Source organism: Simochromis diagramma, unplaced genomic scaffold (genome assembly GCF_900408965.1).
Source record: "Simochromis diagramma unplaced genomic scaffold, fSimDia1.1 OVJJ01000663.1, whole genome shotgun sequence".
NCBI lineage: Eukaryota > Metazoa > Chordata > Actinopteri > Cichliformes > Cichlidae > Simochromis > Simochromis diagramma.
This window is the reverse complement of record NW_024387049.1, coordinates 1,622,407-1,641,278: the sequence shown is the minus strand read 5'-3', so window position 1 is coordinate 1,641,278 and position 18,872 is coordinate 1,622,407. Positions and strand designations below refer to the sequence as shown.

General features: G+C 42.2%; 3 protein-coding genes across 3 annotated transcripts; 2 read left to right on the top strand and 1 right to left on the bottom strand.

Moving 5' to 3' along the window:
• prmt5 (protein arginine methyltransferase 5) lies at positions 1-7,497 on the bottom strand. Its single transcript, XM_040044938.1, has 16 exons — positions 7,265-7,497; positions 6,832-6,950; positions 5,810-5,895; positions 5,558-5,692; positions 5,331-5,443; positions 5,151-5,200; positions 4,880-5,043; positions 4,570-4,731; positions 4,130-4,207; positions 3,414-3,472; positions 3,063-3,185; positions 2,622-2,797; positions 2,256-2,459; positions 2,068-2,178; positions 809-873; positions 1-720 (listed from the first exon to the last, which is right to left on the bottom strand). The coding sequence occupies exons 1-16, from the start codon at positions 7,360-7,362 to the stop codon at positions 568-570; spliced, it is 1,896 nt and encodes a 631-aa protein (XP_039900872.1). The 5' UTR covers positions 7,363-7,497; the 3' UTR covers positions 1-567.
• A 1,562-nt stretch (positions 7,498-9,059) lies between these two features.
• Positions 9,060-10,148, top strand: psmb11a (proteasome 20S subunit beta 11a). The gene has a single exon (XM_040044911.1). It carries the CDS (start codon positions 9,114-9,116, stop codon positions 10,146-10,148), a length of 1,035 nt encoding a protein of 344 aa, XP_039900845.1. The 5' UTR covers positions 9,060-9,113.
• Positions 10,149-10,932: 784 nt separating this feature from the next.
• Positions 10,933-18,626, top strand: psmb5 (proteasome 20S subunit beta 5). Its single transcript, XM_040044935.1, has 3 exons — positions 10,933-11,189; positions 13,674-13,980; positions 17,941-18,626. The coding sequence occupies exons 1-3, from the start codon at positions 10,935-10,937 to the stop codon at positions 18,222-18,224; spliced, it is 846 nt and encodes a 281-aa protein (XP_039900869.1). The 5' UTR covers positions 10,933-10,934; the 3' UTR covers positions 18,225-18,626.
• The last annotated feature ends 246 nt before the right edge of the window (positions 18,627-18,872 follow it).

Genomic DNA, 18,872 nt, shown 5'->3' with positions numbered 1-18,872 from the left:
CACGGTATGTAGAGAACACTACAGTGTGGTCTTTATTGACACGGTTCGAACAAAACAAAGGTATGAACAAACAGCCCCAAATGTCATGGTATGCAACCTGAAAAGCAGTTCCTCCTTCTTATCTTCTCATGTTGAGCAGAAGGGTTTAAATATGCAAATATTGTGTATGGAATGTGTGTTTGATAAGGCATAAGTCCAGGATTGAGTGTAAATCGCTGTGTTGAACTGTAGTTCAGAACAATAAGGACAAGTAAAAAAGGATAGCATGACGACGCGGTGTTAACATTTGACCTAATCTGAATGAGCCAGTCTCACAGCAACAGTACACTTTGGGTTCAGGTGAGAGTGGTGAATGTGGCACGAGATTTAAAAACAAGAAAAGGTTCAAATTTGGTTTATCCGATCCATTCTTCCTAAACTGCAAAGTGCCCACCACCGCGGACTTTCAAGGGCTCGCACAAGTCCAGGTTTTTAACCGTGTAAAGAGTGTCACGACACCCGTTCTTCCACTGCCACAGAGTCTGACAGAAACACAGGAGTCTGCCAACTTGTGCCGACGCGTCTTCTTCACAGGCCGATGGTGTAGGAACGGCCTGCGGGGTTGTGAATGGCAGAGCAGGAGGGCTCCGTCACAGCCCATTCATACCAAACCTTCTTCCCGTTGTTGCAGCGCCAGAATCGCACTGTGACATCATCGTCCTGGGATATGGAGATGGGTTGCTGTTGGCAAGAAGGAGCACGGTGACTTATCTATTCACTCTCATTTTTCAACTTTAGCATTTAACTCGGTACCGACTAAGGAACTTACTTTAAGGGGGAAGAGGATGGGGAACCATGAGAACATTCCGGGTGAGTGTGTTTCTGGTTTTATACCTGCCAACAAAGAAGACTTTAAATGACAGTTCAACCAAAAGGAAGAAGAAAATACTTCTAGTATTCTGGACTGTAGATTGTAGAGACATTACACCTGCCTTTTTTTTCCTTCTTCTTTTTTTTTTTTTTTTAAAAACACGATGGAAGTAGCTAGCGATGCTCAAAGCACCTGATTTTTCAGAAATCATGATCGAAACGCTCCAAAACAAAAATGTGAACATTTTCATGGAAGAACTATTTGCTTTCTGCACAACTACACCCACCAACGGCATCATTCTGAAACATTAATGAAGCCCTGCTGGGCTGTAATGGTAACAAGCTGCACTCTTGATTCTGTTGCTGGATGTAGACTGACAGAAAACAGGTCCTAACTTCTGCATTCATTTGAAGCAACTAGGTCATGATTTTTTTATATGAACGTGCAAAGACTGAGTGCTAAAAGTAGGGCTGTGCTACATGGAGGGAAAGAAAAATCTTATAATAATTGTTTTTACCAGTTTTCAGTCGATCGATATATTTCACAATATAAAATGAAGCATTAGTTATTAGCTTAAATGTTTCTTTCCATTCCTAACTGAAGATATGAGGTCAATTTTGATTTAAATATAATTTATTTTCTAATTTTATTTCAAGCTCATGTAAAATAAATAACATAGGTATACAGAACAAACAAAAATTTTAATTCTCTAATTTAACTCTGCTTGATGACATCGTGTCTTTTATATGAAGCTGTCTGTTGCATTCATTGACCTCTCTTTCCAACAATGTCCTCGCCTTTTGAGCCTTGGGCTGTGTGTGTTTGGGGGGCATGTTTGGTAATGCTGTCACGTTATCAGTTTTTATTTTCTCTTTCATCTTTGTCACACTGCTAACATACTGGCGTTTATGTCTGCGGTAGCCCAAACATTAACATTTCCAACTGTGTACATCAACCTATGATTGGTTTGGCGTAGCACCATTCCGTTTGGTTTTTCATGCCATTTTCAGGCATTTATCGACACATGGCTGGAATGAATCTACTAACTTTACATTACTCTGTTGAGGAAAAGTTATTTTGCTGTGATAACCTTCATGGTTTTACCATCCAGCCCAAATTGCAAGGATGATGACAGATTCTAAAACTGGGGAACTCGTAAAAAAACCTGATGAATAAAAAACAAAATAGGTCAAAGGAAAATGGATCTGCTGACTTACTGAGTGTGACATCTTTGTAGAGAGTGGTCTCAAAGTAGCCAGCAAAGCCATGGAGCACAGAATTACAACCCACTGTGAATCTGAGGCACTGATACCGGTTATTGTTCATATCTGAAACAGACGGAGGGAGAGGTGGTGAGCACATGCTCTACAAGCTTATTAGAGGGATTTTAAGCGATTCCATCTACCTGTTGAGGGGTGTGTGAAGGTGAAGCAGGGTTTGGGATCAGCCAACTGGTGGAAGTTATGAAGGCGCACAACATAGGGCGTCTCAAAATGGGACTCTGGATCCTTGTCTCGTTCGCGGCACCCTCGTACTTCGTTGTAAAGCTTAGAGGACGACAGAGGAGCCAAGTAGGACGTGTACGAGCAGGGAATGCTCACTCCATCATCTGAAGGTGAGATGATATAAACAAAGGGGAAAATGAAAGTAATTAGAGTCAGGAAGCATTAAAAGGTGACGCTTTCAATATGGCTTGGTGTGGAAAAATGACCTCTGATGACTCTGCAGTATCTACATGTGTAATTAAGTCTTCATTAAAATCCTGAAATACCTTTGAGAAAATGCTGTGCTCCATCTAAGCACTCTGGGGAGAGTTCATTGTCGCCAAATGATCCGAGCAGCTCGCTGACAATGATGTCAGCTTTCTCTGGTGCGGCCCACTCCCGCATGTCACATGACACCACCGTCACCTGATCCCCCCACTCCTCAAAGCGCCAATTCTCTAGCCTAGAGAACACACATCAATAAAATAAGCGTTGAAAGTTTCAGGCTTCACTTCAATCCCCTCCTGACTCACTATAAATTCAGACAAAATCAAAGGCCAAGCTTTAAGATAAGATAACCTTTATTAGTCCCACACGTGGGAAATTTGTTTTGTCTTTTATCCAATCTATAGACTCATTCAGGTAGCGCAATTGATCTGTTGCATGCGATAATATTTTTGCTTGTACGCTGTGAAACATGGAACATTTGAAAGCATTATTTTACTCACGTCACTACAGCATTGGGGTTTTTCTCCACAGCATACACCCTCAGTCTCCTGTCTGCCTGCCTGGCAGCACGCAGGGATGCATTGACCAGAGGACCCCTACCTGCTCCCAACACCATCAACACCCTGTGGAAAAAACACATCATTATTTTAGACAAGGCTGCTACCCTGGTGGTTACCACTGAAGTTTAAACAGTCAGTGTGTGTTATCCTGCTCTACTTCCAGTGAGACTTATAGGAGTATATTATAGACTGCCATGATATTGAGGTATTAATCAATATCTGAATACAGTTCCTACTCCACAATCCTCATTTGTGACTCTTTATACAATAATTTTAGATATAGATACTTACTGAACATTAGTGTCCTTCTGCTCCTCTGGAACTCTGTCTAGCAAACATTTATATACAGCCTGCACACACAAAGAAAAGACCAAAAACAAAATGGTGTTAAATACATTTTGCCTCAAACTCTTACAGACCATTTAAACCCCTTTGTTAACACCAAACACCTAAATGTCAGTGTTTTTCAAATGCTACATGAGTGACAGTCTGTTTTGTGTGGATAAGCTCTACATACACAGACAAATATCTAGGCGTATCTTCACATTCAGGCTGAACAGAGGCCAATGGAAATGATAATGATTATGGGCAACAGTGTGGTGCGGTGGTGAACACAGTTGCTTCACAGTAAGAATGTTCTGGGTCCAAGTCCACTGGCTGGATCAGGGCTTTCCAAGAAAATGGACAGATGGATAATAATTACAAGCTCATAGGTAAAAAGCAACTGACCAATATTGCAAACTGATACCATCCACTAAGGAAACATGAGCCAGGAACTGAATTTTCAAAATAAGCGCAAAGGGATTGTCCACTAATAAAATTAATCAGTGTTCTCTGTGATGCATAAAAACAAATGCACTTGCATATCTGAACAGTCTGCCCAAGTAAAGTCTGTGTAGGGGAAACAATTTTACTGCATTTGTATGTCTACTGGACAAGCAAAGACCTCTCTGTAACATCTGTGCCATGCCTCCTCATACCAAAAAAAAAATGTCTGACTGTCTTACTTGTTGGTACTGTGAATACTTAATAGGATCCTTCTCGAACACTTCGTATGTCTGAGACTCCAAGTTGTCCATCAGAGGCTAAACAAAGAAAGCAAAACATGACGTTAAAAGGTCCTGATTAGGAGGAAAAAACAAAACACCCTCAGTTTTACAATTCTACCAAACAGTGAAACTGCAGTTTCCATTCATATCTCTCGAGAGTGACTTTTGAGTATGTCATCACTTCATTACTTTATATTATTAGACATGTGTACAATATGTCACAATTAACAGATTAATTCTTGACTTAAAATTTATAGTTTGCAAGGTCATTGCATTTGACCATCAAAATCTAATCTGATGTTCCTTCAGTGATCCAACCAGACATAACTATACATCTAGCTATGGCTTCAGGTTGCACAGAGGCATACAAACGTGAGCATGAAAGGGTACTTCCTCACCTGTAGAGGTGACTGCAGGTAGTCTTCATAACCCTTAGCAAAGAGCTCGTAGGCATTGGGTGCAGGCCTGTTCTGGTTGAGGTACTCCAGGTACTGCAGGTAGGATCGGAAGTCCTTGTCAGTGTGCCGACTGGTGCCTGTGAAGATGAACTGGGCCTCCAACTAAAAAAGGAGATCATTTTAATTTAACGATTTTTTTTTTTCAAAAGTAGACAAAAAAAACAAAACAAAAAAAACCCCCAACCTTTTTGTATTTGATTGCAGATTGAGTTCTGTTAAAATCAAATAATCTATGAATGTTATTTTATACCTTGAAGAGTCGAAAGATTATTCTCTGATGGGCTTTCGACAAAACAGGGAAGCCCTTCTTATTGGTGAGGAAGATGCTGGTGGGGAGGATGGCTGCTTTGATAGGTTCTCCGAGCCATTTATCAATCACAGTGTCTGATGGCATATCTGGTCCAATTTCAACCGCTTTAGGAATACAAACGAAGCACAATCTCAGTAACAGACAGGAGCATAATTATTTCTCAATGCCCGAAGTTTGCCCCAGGTTGCCGCTTCACAGTGTGTTCTCTCACCAAGACAGATCCTCTTGTTGTAGTCACAAAGGGTTCTGAATGAGTTCCACCTATGAAAAAAAAAAAAAAAATGAGGTAAGTAAACAAAGAAAGACAGTGTTTTAAAAGAAATCAATAGTAACCGTTTCAGCATGCAGACGGCACTCAGTTGCTCAGGAAGTGCTGTGGCATGAAACTAACCAGCTCCAAGTCTTCTCATCAACGCTTGTGTCATCAGTACAAGAGATCGGTTCATTCTCAGTCAGATCTTCCCGCATGTCCTCTGACGCCATCAGTGGGACGCGTATCCAGAACTAATCAACAAAGAGGACAGCAGCGGTTAAATGAGGACTTTCACTGTCTTGACTTTTCTGACATCTTAACACAGTCTTTGTGTGCTTGTTGATTCCTGATGTGCTGCGTCTTACATTTGAGGTGTGATGTCCAGTGTGGATGTGATTTAGCAGCACTCGGGCTAGATTGGCATTACTGAGGCCCTTCAGAGGGATCATGAAGACAGGCAGGCCCAGGTAAGCGGAGAAGTTTAGCTCCTGGGCAAGAGCCTGGAGAGGAACATGGGAAAACAGATAAGATAAGCATTAAAAAGATGACATGATAACCTCACTCATATCTCAAGATCAAAGAACCCTCACAAGCACCATCAAACTCAAAGAACTTACAGCCTCTGAGTTTCTGCGTTCTGTCTCGATTTCTGAATCTGCATCGATCCATGGAGAGAGCTTCCCAACGATTAGAGTATTCCAATCTAGACAGAACAAAAGGACGGTTTAGAGAAAGCATCGAACACCTAACCACTTTACCTTTATGCTAAAATCACATTATTCTGATGATGAGTATTTAATACAAAACATGAAAATGATTAGAATTAGTGTCTTAACATCTACTTTCCTTCTTAGGCTGGGCTTTAGCAGAACAAATGGTATTTTTAGGATTGGTCTTTCAGCACAACCTACCTACTTTCTGATGAAATTTAGTTTGCAGACAGATGTCCTGACATAAAGACTTCATTGCTCCATTAACTCCCCTGCTTCAGATGCAGCAAAACAGGCCCTGACCATGATAATACCACCACGCATTTATGCTTTAATGCGGTGTTTTCCTTACTCCAAACAGTCTTTTAAACTTAAACTAGCAAGTTCTATTTTGGTCTCAGAAGCCCACATAAGATTGTTCAAATGCTCAGTATTCTTTTTGCAGAGTAGTAGCTCTCTTTTTGGTGCCCTGCTATGAACAACACGTTGTTCAGATTCTGTAACCCTTTCCATCCCGATGAACATCAGCAGTTCCTTCCTGAATCTTTCTAAAATCTCATTTATGCCATGACACACTTACACAAACGTATGTTGTCAAACTTTGATAGATTTATGTTATATGAATAAAAAGTTATTTACTGAGAATTGCAAAGGTTGCAGTGTTTTTGGTTTAACAGACCTAATAAGTTAATTTTCCACTTTTAGGACTGTAAAAACGGACTATGCTTAAATTTATTTAATATTAAACAGAATTTAAAGTGACCTTGACCCCCCCCCAATAAATAAAGGGCACCAGTAGACCCCACCATGCTCAAAAATACCCTGCACAGTATAACACACTTGGTGTTTCCTCTCACTTTAGGGGGACTGATGATTTAATGGCCAGTAATGCCTCAAACTGCAGAAGACAAAGGGGCAGGAAAACTGACCTCTGCCACATAACAGCAGGTCCGACCGGGTCTGGGCTCCAGGTCGGGATTTAGCGGGCTCCAGCTCATATTCCCTCCTGAACCTCGGGTGGAAGAGAGGCATGCACAGGAAGTCGAACCTGGATACAAGAGGAGGGAAGCACTTCAGTTAACATTCAAAATATTTATAATATCAACACGAAGTAAAGCACAAACCTGTTTTCTAAGTAATCCTCCACACACCTCAAATATACTATGGGAGTAGGCAGAGCCTGTGTACTGCACACTTCACTACAGTGTCAAGCATCATTGTGATTCGGGCACGTGCTGGTAATTCACCGGCTAGCTTAGCAACCATCACGCACTGAGAACGTGCTAGCAAAGCAGCGCGTTCTGCTCATAAGCTCATTTCAGCTAAACAAAAATTACATGTAGAATCGAAAAACCATCTTACCCAAGTTTGGCGACCGCGGCTAACGTGTCGGCTATCTCTGGCACACAATTCAAATCTCTCCCGCAGGACACCCTGCTCCCTGTGCTGGCAGACGCCATGACTTTAGCCGACTGAATGAATTGATTTCTCGGACTTTCACATTGCTCTGCCTTTAGAAGAAACTGGCGCCATCTTGGCTCCTAAGGATTGCAATGCTTGCTGGCTAACAAACGTGAGACAGAACCAAGATGGCTAATGAGTGCACAAGTTGCATATCGCGTACATTGTCGCGATAATTGTGTACCGAGCGTTGTTTAAACGTTGCCATTTGATGTTTCACGGCGACTTCTTTTTCCAAGACGAACAGCTTGCTGTACTTTGATAGAGAAAATAAAAACCAGAAACCAGATTTGAGAAATAAAAACCCGGCAAGCCTTTCCTCCACTGTACAAATACAAAAAATTATTTACTACTAGCTGATAATGGGGACAATTTTTTATTTTTTATTATATTTAATTTTATGCTATGTTATTTTATTTTTTTAATATACAGATGAAAACGTATTGTTTTGTGCTGCCTGTCTGTTACTCTTTTAAATGTGCTGACAGCCTCCCGCAGCTCGCTGCACTCTACAGTACATGGACGTCTTGCTTCTGCACACATTGTTAACTATTGTATAGTTAAACAAACATTGACCAGAAATTATTTAGATAGAGACTTTTTTAGACCCACTTATTAAGAAGCAATAAAACACCACAAAAACACTTCCCTACTCATAAAATTGGTTTATTTGGCAATTTGTTCATAAATAACTAAAATTAAAAAATATTTTTTCAGCAGAAAATTCAGTGTTATGTGAAATAACATTACTGCTGAAGATGTTTTATCCTCAGATCATTTTTAAATGGCATGCTTTATTTAATCATCAGTAATTTGTGATATTCTTTAAAAGTATGTCTGTAGTTGCTGCTGGCCAAGGTGGTCAGTCGGACAAAAACTTGTCTGTTATGATGATATATCACAGAAGCTCCTCTATTTGCCAATTCTGGTTGTGTTTTCACATGCGAACTCAACGAGAAAACGGTGCAGGTCTCTGACACTGACATATCGTTAGCTTCATAGCATAAGTGCCTAAGTCATTTTTTGGTCAAATTGAGATTTTTGCCTAACTTTACTCCCCCTACCACTGCTGCATCATCCTTTTTCTTGTTTCCTAACACCACAAAAAAATGACAGGCACTTAATGCTATTGAACAACGATATGTGAACCCGGAACACCTTACAGTTTCAGGGCTACAGGCAGGCGTGCTTTGTGGAAAGTACAATAGCCAGTTGCAGCCTACCGATGACAGTGTTGTAAAAGATGGATGAAAACAAGCAACAAAGTTTTATGACAGAATGCTGTTTGAGATGAAAGGCAAAAGATCACTTTCACTTTGGTAAGTTTTGATTGATTTCTATTTATAGATTCAACTAGGCAGCACCGCTTGCTTTGCTTGTCCTTACTGAACTCCACTTGTAGGACTTGCAGAAAGTGGCTTCTGCGGATATCAGGTTCACAGCATGTAGGCTAAAATATCACTTACATAAACCATAAATGGTTTTGGATATGGAACACGGCGTGTGTATATGTGTGTGTATTTCTACCCGCTGTCACACCTGCACGAGCTATAAAAGCGCAAGAACTCAGAAGCAGATGAGAAAGAGTAGCAGCATCCGCCCTCTACAAACCAGATCTGTTTCTTTGACACTTAAGATTGTGTTTGATCAGCTTTTCAGTGGATAGACTGTGTTTGAGAACAACTTTTGTTTACTTTTCAACAGAAAAGATGTTCTGATTTTGTGATCAAGTATCTGTGTCTACACCATCATGGCTTTGGAAGATGTTTGCAGCTTCAAAGAAAGGCCAGTGCAACATAAATGGTTTTCTTTTTCATCTCTGGGGGACGCAGCAATTCCATTTCCTACGAGTGACTGTTACAACCTAAGATGCTCAAGACTGGAAACATCTGAAAACAACTGTGGAGTTCCACTGCATTTTTTTATACCACCTCTTCCACATTCCTCCTCTTTCATCAACAGACCGTTGTCATCCTTCTGCCCACCCAAAAATTCAATGACAGTCCAGAGGCCTTTCCGTTTGGCTCATGGAACAACAACCCTGGGTTTCATCTTCCAAGGTGGGGTAATAGCAGCAGCAGACACACGTGCCAGTGCCGGGGGGCTTGTTGCCTGTCCGGCTGTTCATAAGATCACCCCTATTCACTCTCACCTAGTGGTCACATCTTCTGGTAGTGGTGCAGATTGCATGCTGTGGGAGAGAATTCTGATTAGAGAGATCAGACTGTACCAGTTACGGCATGGACATCGCCTTTCAATACGTGCCACAGCTAAGCTCCTTTCATCTATGCTCCATCCTTTTAAAGGTACTGAAATGTGTGTTGCTCTTACACTGTGTGGTTGGGATAAGCAAGAGGGTGCCGCTGACTGTGCAACAAGTTTGGAAGACTCACCCTGGATGACTGATGATAGCTCCTTGGCTGTTTTTAGTAACCAAAACATTACTGCAACAACTTCTCCAAACAGCGGTCCAAAGCTTATATATGTGTGCAGTGACGGAGCCCGACTGCAGGGAGATGTCTTCTCTGTGGGCTCAGGCTCACCTTATGCTTATGGAGTCTTGGACAGAGAGCTGAGGTGGAGCCTGAGTAAAGGAGAAGCCATCTCATTGGCAAGAGAAGCAGTGTTCAGGGCCACTCACAGGGATGCCTACTCGGGGAACAATGTGGACCTTTTCCACATCACAGCACAAGGATGGAGCCAGAGAAAGAGAGAGGACTTGAAAGAAGAATATTACAGAGATAAAGAAAAGAAGGGAAAGAAAAAGAATGACAAACTCAAATAATACTCAATAATCAAAAGCATTTATGTGTGGGAGGAAATTATGATGTTATATTTATCATTGAAAAGTAAATTTAATAATAATAATCACACACATTTACACTCTGATGGATGGATCGGAGAGTAACTTGAGGTTAGTATCTTGCCCAAGGATTCTTGACATGCAGACTGGAGGAGCCTGGGAACAAACCACCAACCTTCTGATCAGTGGGTGACCTGCTCTACCTCCTAAGCTACTAATAGGCAAGCACAGTGGCTTAAGGTTAGCGCTGTTGCCGTACAGCAAGAAGGTCCTGAGTTCGATTCCACCATCTTTCTGGGGTCTCCCGGGGTCTTTCTGTGTGGAGTTTGCATGTTCTCCCTGTGTTTGCGTGGGTTCCCTCCAGGCACTCCAGCTTCCTCCCACTGTCCAAAGACATGCAGTTTGTGGGGATAGGTTAATTGATTAATCCAAATTGCCCATAGGTGTGAATGTGGGAGTGAATGTGAGCGCAAATGGTTGTCTGTCTCTGTGTGTTAGCCCTGCGACAGACTGGCGGCCTGTCCAGGGTGTACCCCGCCTCTTGCCCTATGACAGCTGGGATAGGCTCCAGCGCCCCCCGCGACACTGAAAAGGATAAGCGGAAGTGAATGGATGGATGGATAATAATAATAATGATAATAATAATAGCTGTGGAATAAAAGGTATTTCCTTTACCTCACACTTTTTTTAACCAATACACCGCCACAGACACAGGGGGCGCTGTTTGATTATGTTACCGTGGCAGAATAAAAAAAACTACCGCGGCGGATGTTGCTTGTTCATCATACATTTTCAAAGATGGCCCTTGCTAGTGTGTTGAGCGGTGATTCTGCGGATTTTTCGTTTGATAGTAGCCAGTCCTTTGCTTTTGGTGGTGGACCCGGACCAAGAGGTCTGGGGTTAGAAGGCACGCCCGAGGACAGCCTCAGTTTTTCCGTTAAAAACCCGCTGTGTGTCGGAGACGATGATGGCGTCGAAAGGAAAATAGAGTTTCTGCATGGAACCACCACCTTAGCATTCAAAGTAAGTTAACGGTCCAGTTATTGTAGCTATATGGTATAAGAAACCCCAGTAGCAGTTGTATACCTGTCTAAACTAGACGTTTGATAAATTTTGACTTTACATATCATACGCTAGGGTTTCCGGTATAAATTGTCTCTGATGTTAGCATGCTAGCGTGGCTACAAATCGCTTTCTCATGACAGATGTGCATGGTACATGAGATAGGTGATGTGCACTTAGTAAACGTAAACAAGTAATCTCTCTAATATGTTTACTATGTATAGTATTAAGACAAATCGTGAATTACGTAGGCTTACGTTGACGTTTCTCAGTCAATTTAAAAGCAAAAATGTGGGTGTTTTAATAACATAGTCACGTGAATTTATATAGTAGGAAATCTGACGTGTTCTTCCGTAAAAAGTGCAGCAAGTACACACTTTTTGATGGTTACAACTTAAAAGAGCTACCTAAACGTGTGTTATTTCCAAAGTGATTTGTGCTGAGTATGTAAATGTATTTTATCCATAGGAGAGCCTAACCGACACAGGGTATTTTGGCTGATAGTATACAGTTTTAAGGGTTTTAAAAGAAACTCGTGCCTTTTATATACTTGAAATATGTTCAGTTATATACTGAAAAGGCAAAATGGATGAAAATAGTGAGTTCCTCACAAACTAATCGCCTACCACCTCTTCAACTTGAACCCCAACTTTTAGACACTGTGTAGCGTGTTGTAAACAACAGAAGCAGCCCCAGGTGTTGGGGAAAGTACACGGAGAGACCATTTCTCACTTATCTCGAGTATCGTTTTGTATATTTTGCTCCGAGGAACGTGCACATATCGAGAAATATAGTAAAATAAAAATGTAGTTGACCTGTCTTGGAAAAAAAAAATTGTAATTGATACTGGCCAACTATGTATTAATCAAAAACAATTTACTATCAAAAGAATATTACATCATTGCTACCTTTTTGTTAACACAATTTGCAACACATTTCCGTCAATATTAATTAAATACATATAAATGCATACATGAATGAAATTTGCAAGTCCATATAGCTTTACATCACATCATGTTAGAGGTTAAAATGTGATGATCTTTCATTATTATGTCATTACTATGTTCAGTGACGTTGCAGTAGGAAGGAGAAAAGCACAAGGGCCCTTTAATAAGATTCCTGTTAATTGTATTCAGATGTATACATGTATAATGTGTTGAATGAATTAAAGTCACACTTTCTGTGAGTCTTCTTTTCAACTGTGAGTTCTCCATACCTGCTTTTCTAAATGTTATTGTTAAAACACACATGAAGTTTTGATGGAAGAAGACGTGTATTCGATTAGTCGTGACTGTGATGCGCACAATAAAAACAAACTTGCATGCTCACGAAAAGAAGCCAAGAAACCTCTAGAAAGTGGAAATGTTCTTTTTGATGTTGTACATCAAAGTAGAAAATCTAAAAGGGGGAAAAATAAATCTTGATTTCTAGAAAGTTTAAGGCTTGCTGTTGTTTTTTTGTGCTGTAAAGATTTAAGCAGTGTCTCTGAGGATACATTTATTTGTAATTAACAATCCTTTGTTAAAGCACCAAGATTCCATTGACAGGCTTATAAACTGGCATGTACAATTGGCGATGCATAAATACATTCTGCCTCTGTGCCGTAGAAACCCCCGATTGAAAACATTTAAAACAGCATGAAAGAGCCTTTCTGTTGATTTGTCATCACAATTGAAAACAGCCATTGTAGTCTTCTCCCTCAGTTTGTCAAACGCTGTGGAGCAGTGTAAATACAGAACCCTGCTGATGGCTTTTGTCTCTTCAGGGGATTTGTTGATACAAGTAAAAGATAAAAATAACGCCATCCTTATCCCTTAATCCCTTAATGAAAACATCCCCCACAGACATCTCCCTCTGACTGGCCAAATCTGTTGTCTACTATACTTGCTTCTGTGACTGTCAGTTCGCTGATAGAGGATTTTGGAAGGAAGAGCAAAAGTCTTTCCTCTTATCCAGCAGCTTTCTGCTAGAGCCGAACCGTATATTGCACCTCTCTGACAGCTGTAGAGCAGCAGCTCTTTTTTTTTTTTTTTTTTTTTTTGCCTCATTTAGGCAGAACTGCTGCAAGCGATCTCTTACTTAAATTTAGAGCAAGTGACTCTATTCTGTTAAAAGCAGTGGATGTAGGGGAGGGCATTAAAATGTATTATGCACTGGTAAGTAGTGTAGCTGTTTAAGAGAGAGGGGCACTGATTGCAAAGTTCTGGGCCACTGCTAATGTTTAAAATGACAATTTGGCTGCGAGCCAGTGCCAGTTGATTTTAACTGTTTAACCCAACAGATCGATCGATCACTGACATCGGTAAATGCCATCTTTGTGTCTTTTCTTAATCAATGTACTGATATCAGTCTATATATCTAGTACTTTAAACATATGGTTTTGTGAGGAACTTGTGGAAATGTGGGCTACCCGACCCATTTTTTGACTGCTGTTTCCCCTCTCAGTTCCAGCATGGAGTTATCGTTGCAGTGGACTCTCGAGCCACAGCGGGCTCCTACATCGCGTCACAGACGGTCAAGAAGGTGATTGAGATCAACCCCTACCTACTGGGTACTATGGCTGGAGGAGCTGCAGACTGTAGCTTCTGGGAGCGCCTGCTGGCCCGCCAGTGTCGCATCTACGAGCTTCGCAACAAGGAGCGCATCTCAGTGGCAGCCGCCTCCAAGTTGCTTGCTAACATGGTGTACCAGTACAAAGGCATGGGACTTAGTATGGGAACCATGGTCTGTGGCTGGGACAAGAGAGGACCAGGTAACATAAACAGTTATATCTGACATGGACATGTCATTTTGTCTGGTTATAAACTGATCTAGATAGAATTTGTACTACTTTAAACTGTACCAGTATCAAGATATCCAGTGCTTCCTTGAACTGATTGTAGGACAATTTGTATAGTGTCAAATCAAAACAACATTCGCCTTGAGGCACTTTCTAGTGTAAGGTAAAGACCTTACAGTAATACAGAAACCCTATAATGGTACAGTAATAAACATATTTTATCTAACATTCACACACATTCTGTCTACAATGAATATATCAGAAGCAGCTTGGGATTCAGTGTCTTGCCCACAGATGCTTTGGCATGGAGACTGGAGCAGTCAGGGATTGAATTACCAACCTTCCAAGTAGTAGATGACCTGTTCTACTTTCTGAGCTCCATTATCTCTCCTAATGGGGAGATAAAACTGGCAATCTGGAATCAAGTTGACCTCATGAAAAACTATGCAGTCTGTGAAAATTGTTCTTGAAAATGGTAAATTTGGAGAAAGAGCAGCAGAACGACATCCAGCAAAGTACAGCTGGCCTGGAAACCAAATGTGGACTTAGTGACTGAGTCCAACACTTGTCTGCCTGCTGCTGGTTCTCCTAAGAGTGGCCTTCCAGCTTGGAGTAGATCTCTGAAGCAGAACAAGGAGCACAAGTTGAAGTGTGTATGAATACAGGGAAAGAGGCTTTCTGGAGATGGAGCTGAATGTGTAGCCAAATTAGCCTCCTGTCAAAACAGGAGAGTTCAGGTGGTTAGCAGCTAAACTTTAAAAATATAAAAGAGGGGATTGTGAACTGGTGAATGTATGCTGATTTTGTCTTACTCAAAAAAAAGTCCTCAATATTCTTGTATGGGATATAAATGTTTATAATCTATCTTTGTGGCCGTTTGTGATTCAGCTTTTGAGTAATGCACTTAAATCTACTCAACACACATCAGCTTTTCTCTCTTGACATATGCTAATGGGTCTGTTTTTATGTGAAAGATTATTTTGGCAGCTTAATCATGCATCAGTTTTGTTTCTCAGTGTTGTCAAAGATCCTTAGTCCCAGGCAAATTTCAAAGAGGCTTCATTATTCATTCATTCTTCATTATTTTTTTAAGCATGAGTTTGGACATGAGCGGTTAGCTGTTTATTATTTAAATGAAATATACTACAGCTGGGCTGTGTGGATAATTATTTAAGAAAAAAACAAACATATGCATTACTCCGGGTTAGCCACTAGATGGCACTGCAGCCTTTCTTTTGCTCTGTCTGTTTTAGTACCTTAAGCTGTGGCTTTTGAATACCACACAGTGTGAGGCTGTACATCACAGAAGGTGTGCTTAAAGAGGCCGCCACGGTGACACAGTAATGGGAAATCGATGAGGCTGGGACTGCAGGCCAGTGAGAGCACGGTGGGATGATGGACATTGGGTCTCAGCCCTGGACAACTGGGTCGTATGCATAATGGCCATACACGTGCTGAGATCGATGGTGGCTTTGTATGGAAAGCCAAGAGGTCTCTGTGAACAATGACAGCCCGGTGGTATGCCAACAAACGCAAATGACACGTGTTAAATCCCGGGCAATCAATTGGGGAAATAATGATCCCTGTATAAGTTCAATATGTATGCGGGCTTTGCCATGGTTCCCACAATGCCAGTGATTGAACGGAGAGGTAAATGTCATGTAAATTAAATCAATCATGATTAGGTGGGAAGCTCATTAACCAGCTACAATCATGTCAGGCACTTATTCCCCTGATGAAGTGTCTTAAGCTCCATGCAGACTAAATTGAATAAAAGCGACATTGAGGAGCTTGACAAATATGGCTCAATGTAATAACATTACATGTTATGACACTCACATAATCAGGGCACGGTTAATGCTTGATAGCTGGATAGCGGCTTTGGCTTTGACAGAGGAAAAAGTGATTGTACCTTGCGTGGCACCCCCCCAGTGCTCTCTCTAAAGACATCAAGGCTTTGTAATGAGCTGATATGTGATCCACTGAAATGTAGCGTCATGGCGACAAAGCCGAGCAATGTTTGATACGAGTCCTCATCAAAGAAGACCCATGTGGCTGTCGGTTTCGAGCAGGTCCCAAGGGAATGATGTAATCGCTTTTTCTCCTCTGTACAACTGCTGCTGTCTTTTTACTCCTGAGCCAGTCATGAATTCTAGGGGGGGAAGGACAGATGACAGACACTGACCTATTTGAGGCTACCCACCCATGCATCCTTACTTACACTGTAATACTGTCATTCCATCCAGCTGCACTGGCTGCTGTTTTTTAAAAAAAAAAAAAAAAAGAAAGAAAGAAAAAAAAAAAAAGGCTCTTCGAGCACCTGTCAGCTGATTGATGGAGTAGAAGGAGCCTCTCCTGGCCGCAGAGCTCCACCATCCAAACGACACTTCCGCTCTGATGTGTGCCTTGCAAATTTTAACCTCCCTCTTCCACCCCTCCACCCCCCTCCCCCTTGGTTTTCTGAGCACTCCTCATCGGCTGCATGTGTTTCAGACTGTTAAGTGATAAGTGATTGCATTGGGCGCTACAAAGATCCCAGGTGTGAGGGGTTTTTTTTGGTTTTTTTTTTAATGGATGTGGGAAGTGTCTTTTGGGTGCCGCTCTGCTGCTATACTTGGACCTCCTAAAGAGTCCTCATCCACCTCCGTCAACTGTGCTACTCAACACAAGAGGCTGCCTTTACAACTCTCTCTGCCTGCCCATTATGTTTTTAACGAGTCCCTCACAGTTTTCAAGAGGAACAGGCAGGTCTTGGAATGGCAAATTACCCCCGTGCATAGGCAGGCGCTGGATGATTATCATGGCAAGCTAACGACAGGCTGAGGAAGCTGCAATTTGCCAGTTGAAAGCAATGGTAAGCTCCCCCCAAAAAGCAAGTGGCTCTCTATCCCTAATAGACTGTCACTAGTTTAGCTGCGAATCTCTGCAAGCGAGGGTGTGCAGTGTGAGGGCATTTTGAAGTGTTTTTTAATGTGGGAGATGAGAGATAGCGGTGGATATTAGGTAATTTTCCATGCATGTGTTCCTGCGTTTGTCTGTGCATCATTTTCACAGGTTTGAATTTGTGAAAGCAGTATGAAAAAACATGCCTTTTCGCAGGCTGTCTTTTTACCATCTGCAGGCTGACTGTGGGCGAGCTCACAGGCTGGTGCTAGTCACCCGTTCCACGTCACTCCGGGATGAGGCCTAGCGAGTGTGTCATAGCGCGGAACAAAATGTCTCGCATGTGTCCACGAAGCGTGGTGTGGAGCAAACTGTCCCTCACAGGTCCATCAGAGCATTGTGAGTCTGCGGTGCACATAAGATTACATGTTTGGGGTGGAGGCAGAGCTTGTGCCTCCATGTGATGCTCAAGTGTGTAAAGGTTAAAGAAATGTGTGTGTTTGTGTGAAAGAAGTGCGCTGTACTTGTTTGACGTCTACAGGATGTGAGCGCGATGTTGTTCTTTGCCCTCCCTGGCGAGGTGCGAGATGCTGTTACCTGCGAAGCTCAGGTTGTGGGTCGATAGTTAATTTTTGGCCTGTTTGCGTGGATCAATAAGATCCAGAGCAGGGCCCCTGGGCGGACGGCGATGTGGCCCCCGCCTTGTCAGCAGGTTCTGCGGCCGGCTTCGTTTTACTTGAAGAGGGTGCAGCTGTTCATATCTGCCAGCCTTACTTCACTTGGAGAGGTTGCAGCTGTTCATATTCTCTCTCTCTCTCTGGAGGACATGACGTGCGTGAGCGTTTCCAAGATCGCGTGTGTGTGTTTGTTTGTGGGAGCACTGCGGTGTTAGATGTACACCATCTCAGTTTTCCTGTCAAAGCGCAACATCTAGAGAAATACAACTCCCTTTACACGGTTTCTCTGTCCTCTTTGCCTTCCTGTCCTCTTTGCCTTCCTGTCCTATTGACCCGCCCGTTGTCCTTTCTGTTCCTTTTTTTTGCTTTTCAGGATTGTACTACGTCGACTCAGAGGGGAACCGGGTGTGCGGCGACTTGTTTGCGGTGGGGTCAGGCTCCATGTATGCCTATGGTGTGATGGACAGCGGCGTGAGACACGACCTAACGGTGGAGGAGGCCTGCGAGCTTGGCCGTCGCGCCATCTACCAGGCCACGTACCGCGACGCCTACAGCGGAGGGCAGGTCAACCTGTACCACGTCCACAGCGAGGGCTGGACCAGGATCTCCCAGGACGACGTGCTCGTGTTGCACCACCAGTACAAAGATCAGGCATAGTTATAGAAAACAACATAACGTAGAGCCGGGTGAGGGTTGGGAGAGATGAGGGAAGGGGTAGGAACTTATTCTAGTATCCAATGTTTAGCTGTTCTGAAATGCCAGAAAGGGTTGACACATAATAAAAAGGACTCATCTGCAGATTGACTGCGACTCACATTTCTTCTGTGACTTGTTGCTAGCTTCAAGCCTTTATACTGTACATTTTTAACAATGCCAGTGAGCTCCACTCGCCCTCCACACAGTATGATTTGAGGGGTTGCAGAGACAGGCCCGATGACTCAAACATGCTTTAATACAGTGTGGGAGTAGTGTGGTGCTTGCCCTACATACATTTCATTTGGATCGTACTCTTAGAAACTGCATCTCCTTCTTCAATAAAACCTGTGATGTTCTCTCTTTTTTTTCCAAGAGTCTTGCTTTTGTTATTTCGTGGGAGGGCCAATTCCATCTTTGGGTCACAAGATAGTGAATTGTATTTCTTAGAATTTCCTATTTATGCAAATGTTTAACGGGATCGCTTCCTTTTCCTTTTGATGTAGTCGTTTTGCCGCTCGTTGTGTTTACATTTCAGTCATCTGTTTCCCTCCACAGATGTGGGGATTTTGGAGGTACATCCAAAATCTGTGTAGTCTCCTCTATACGTTG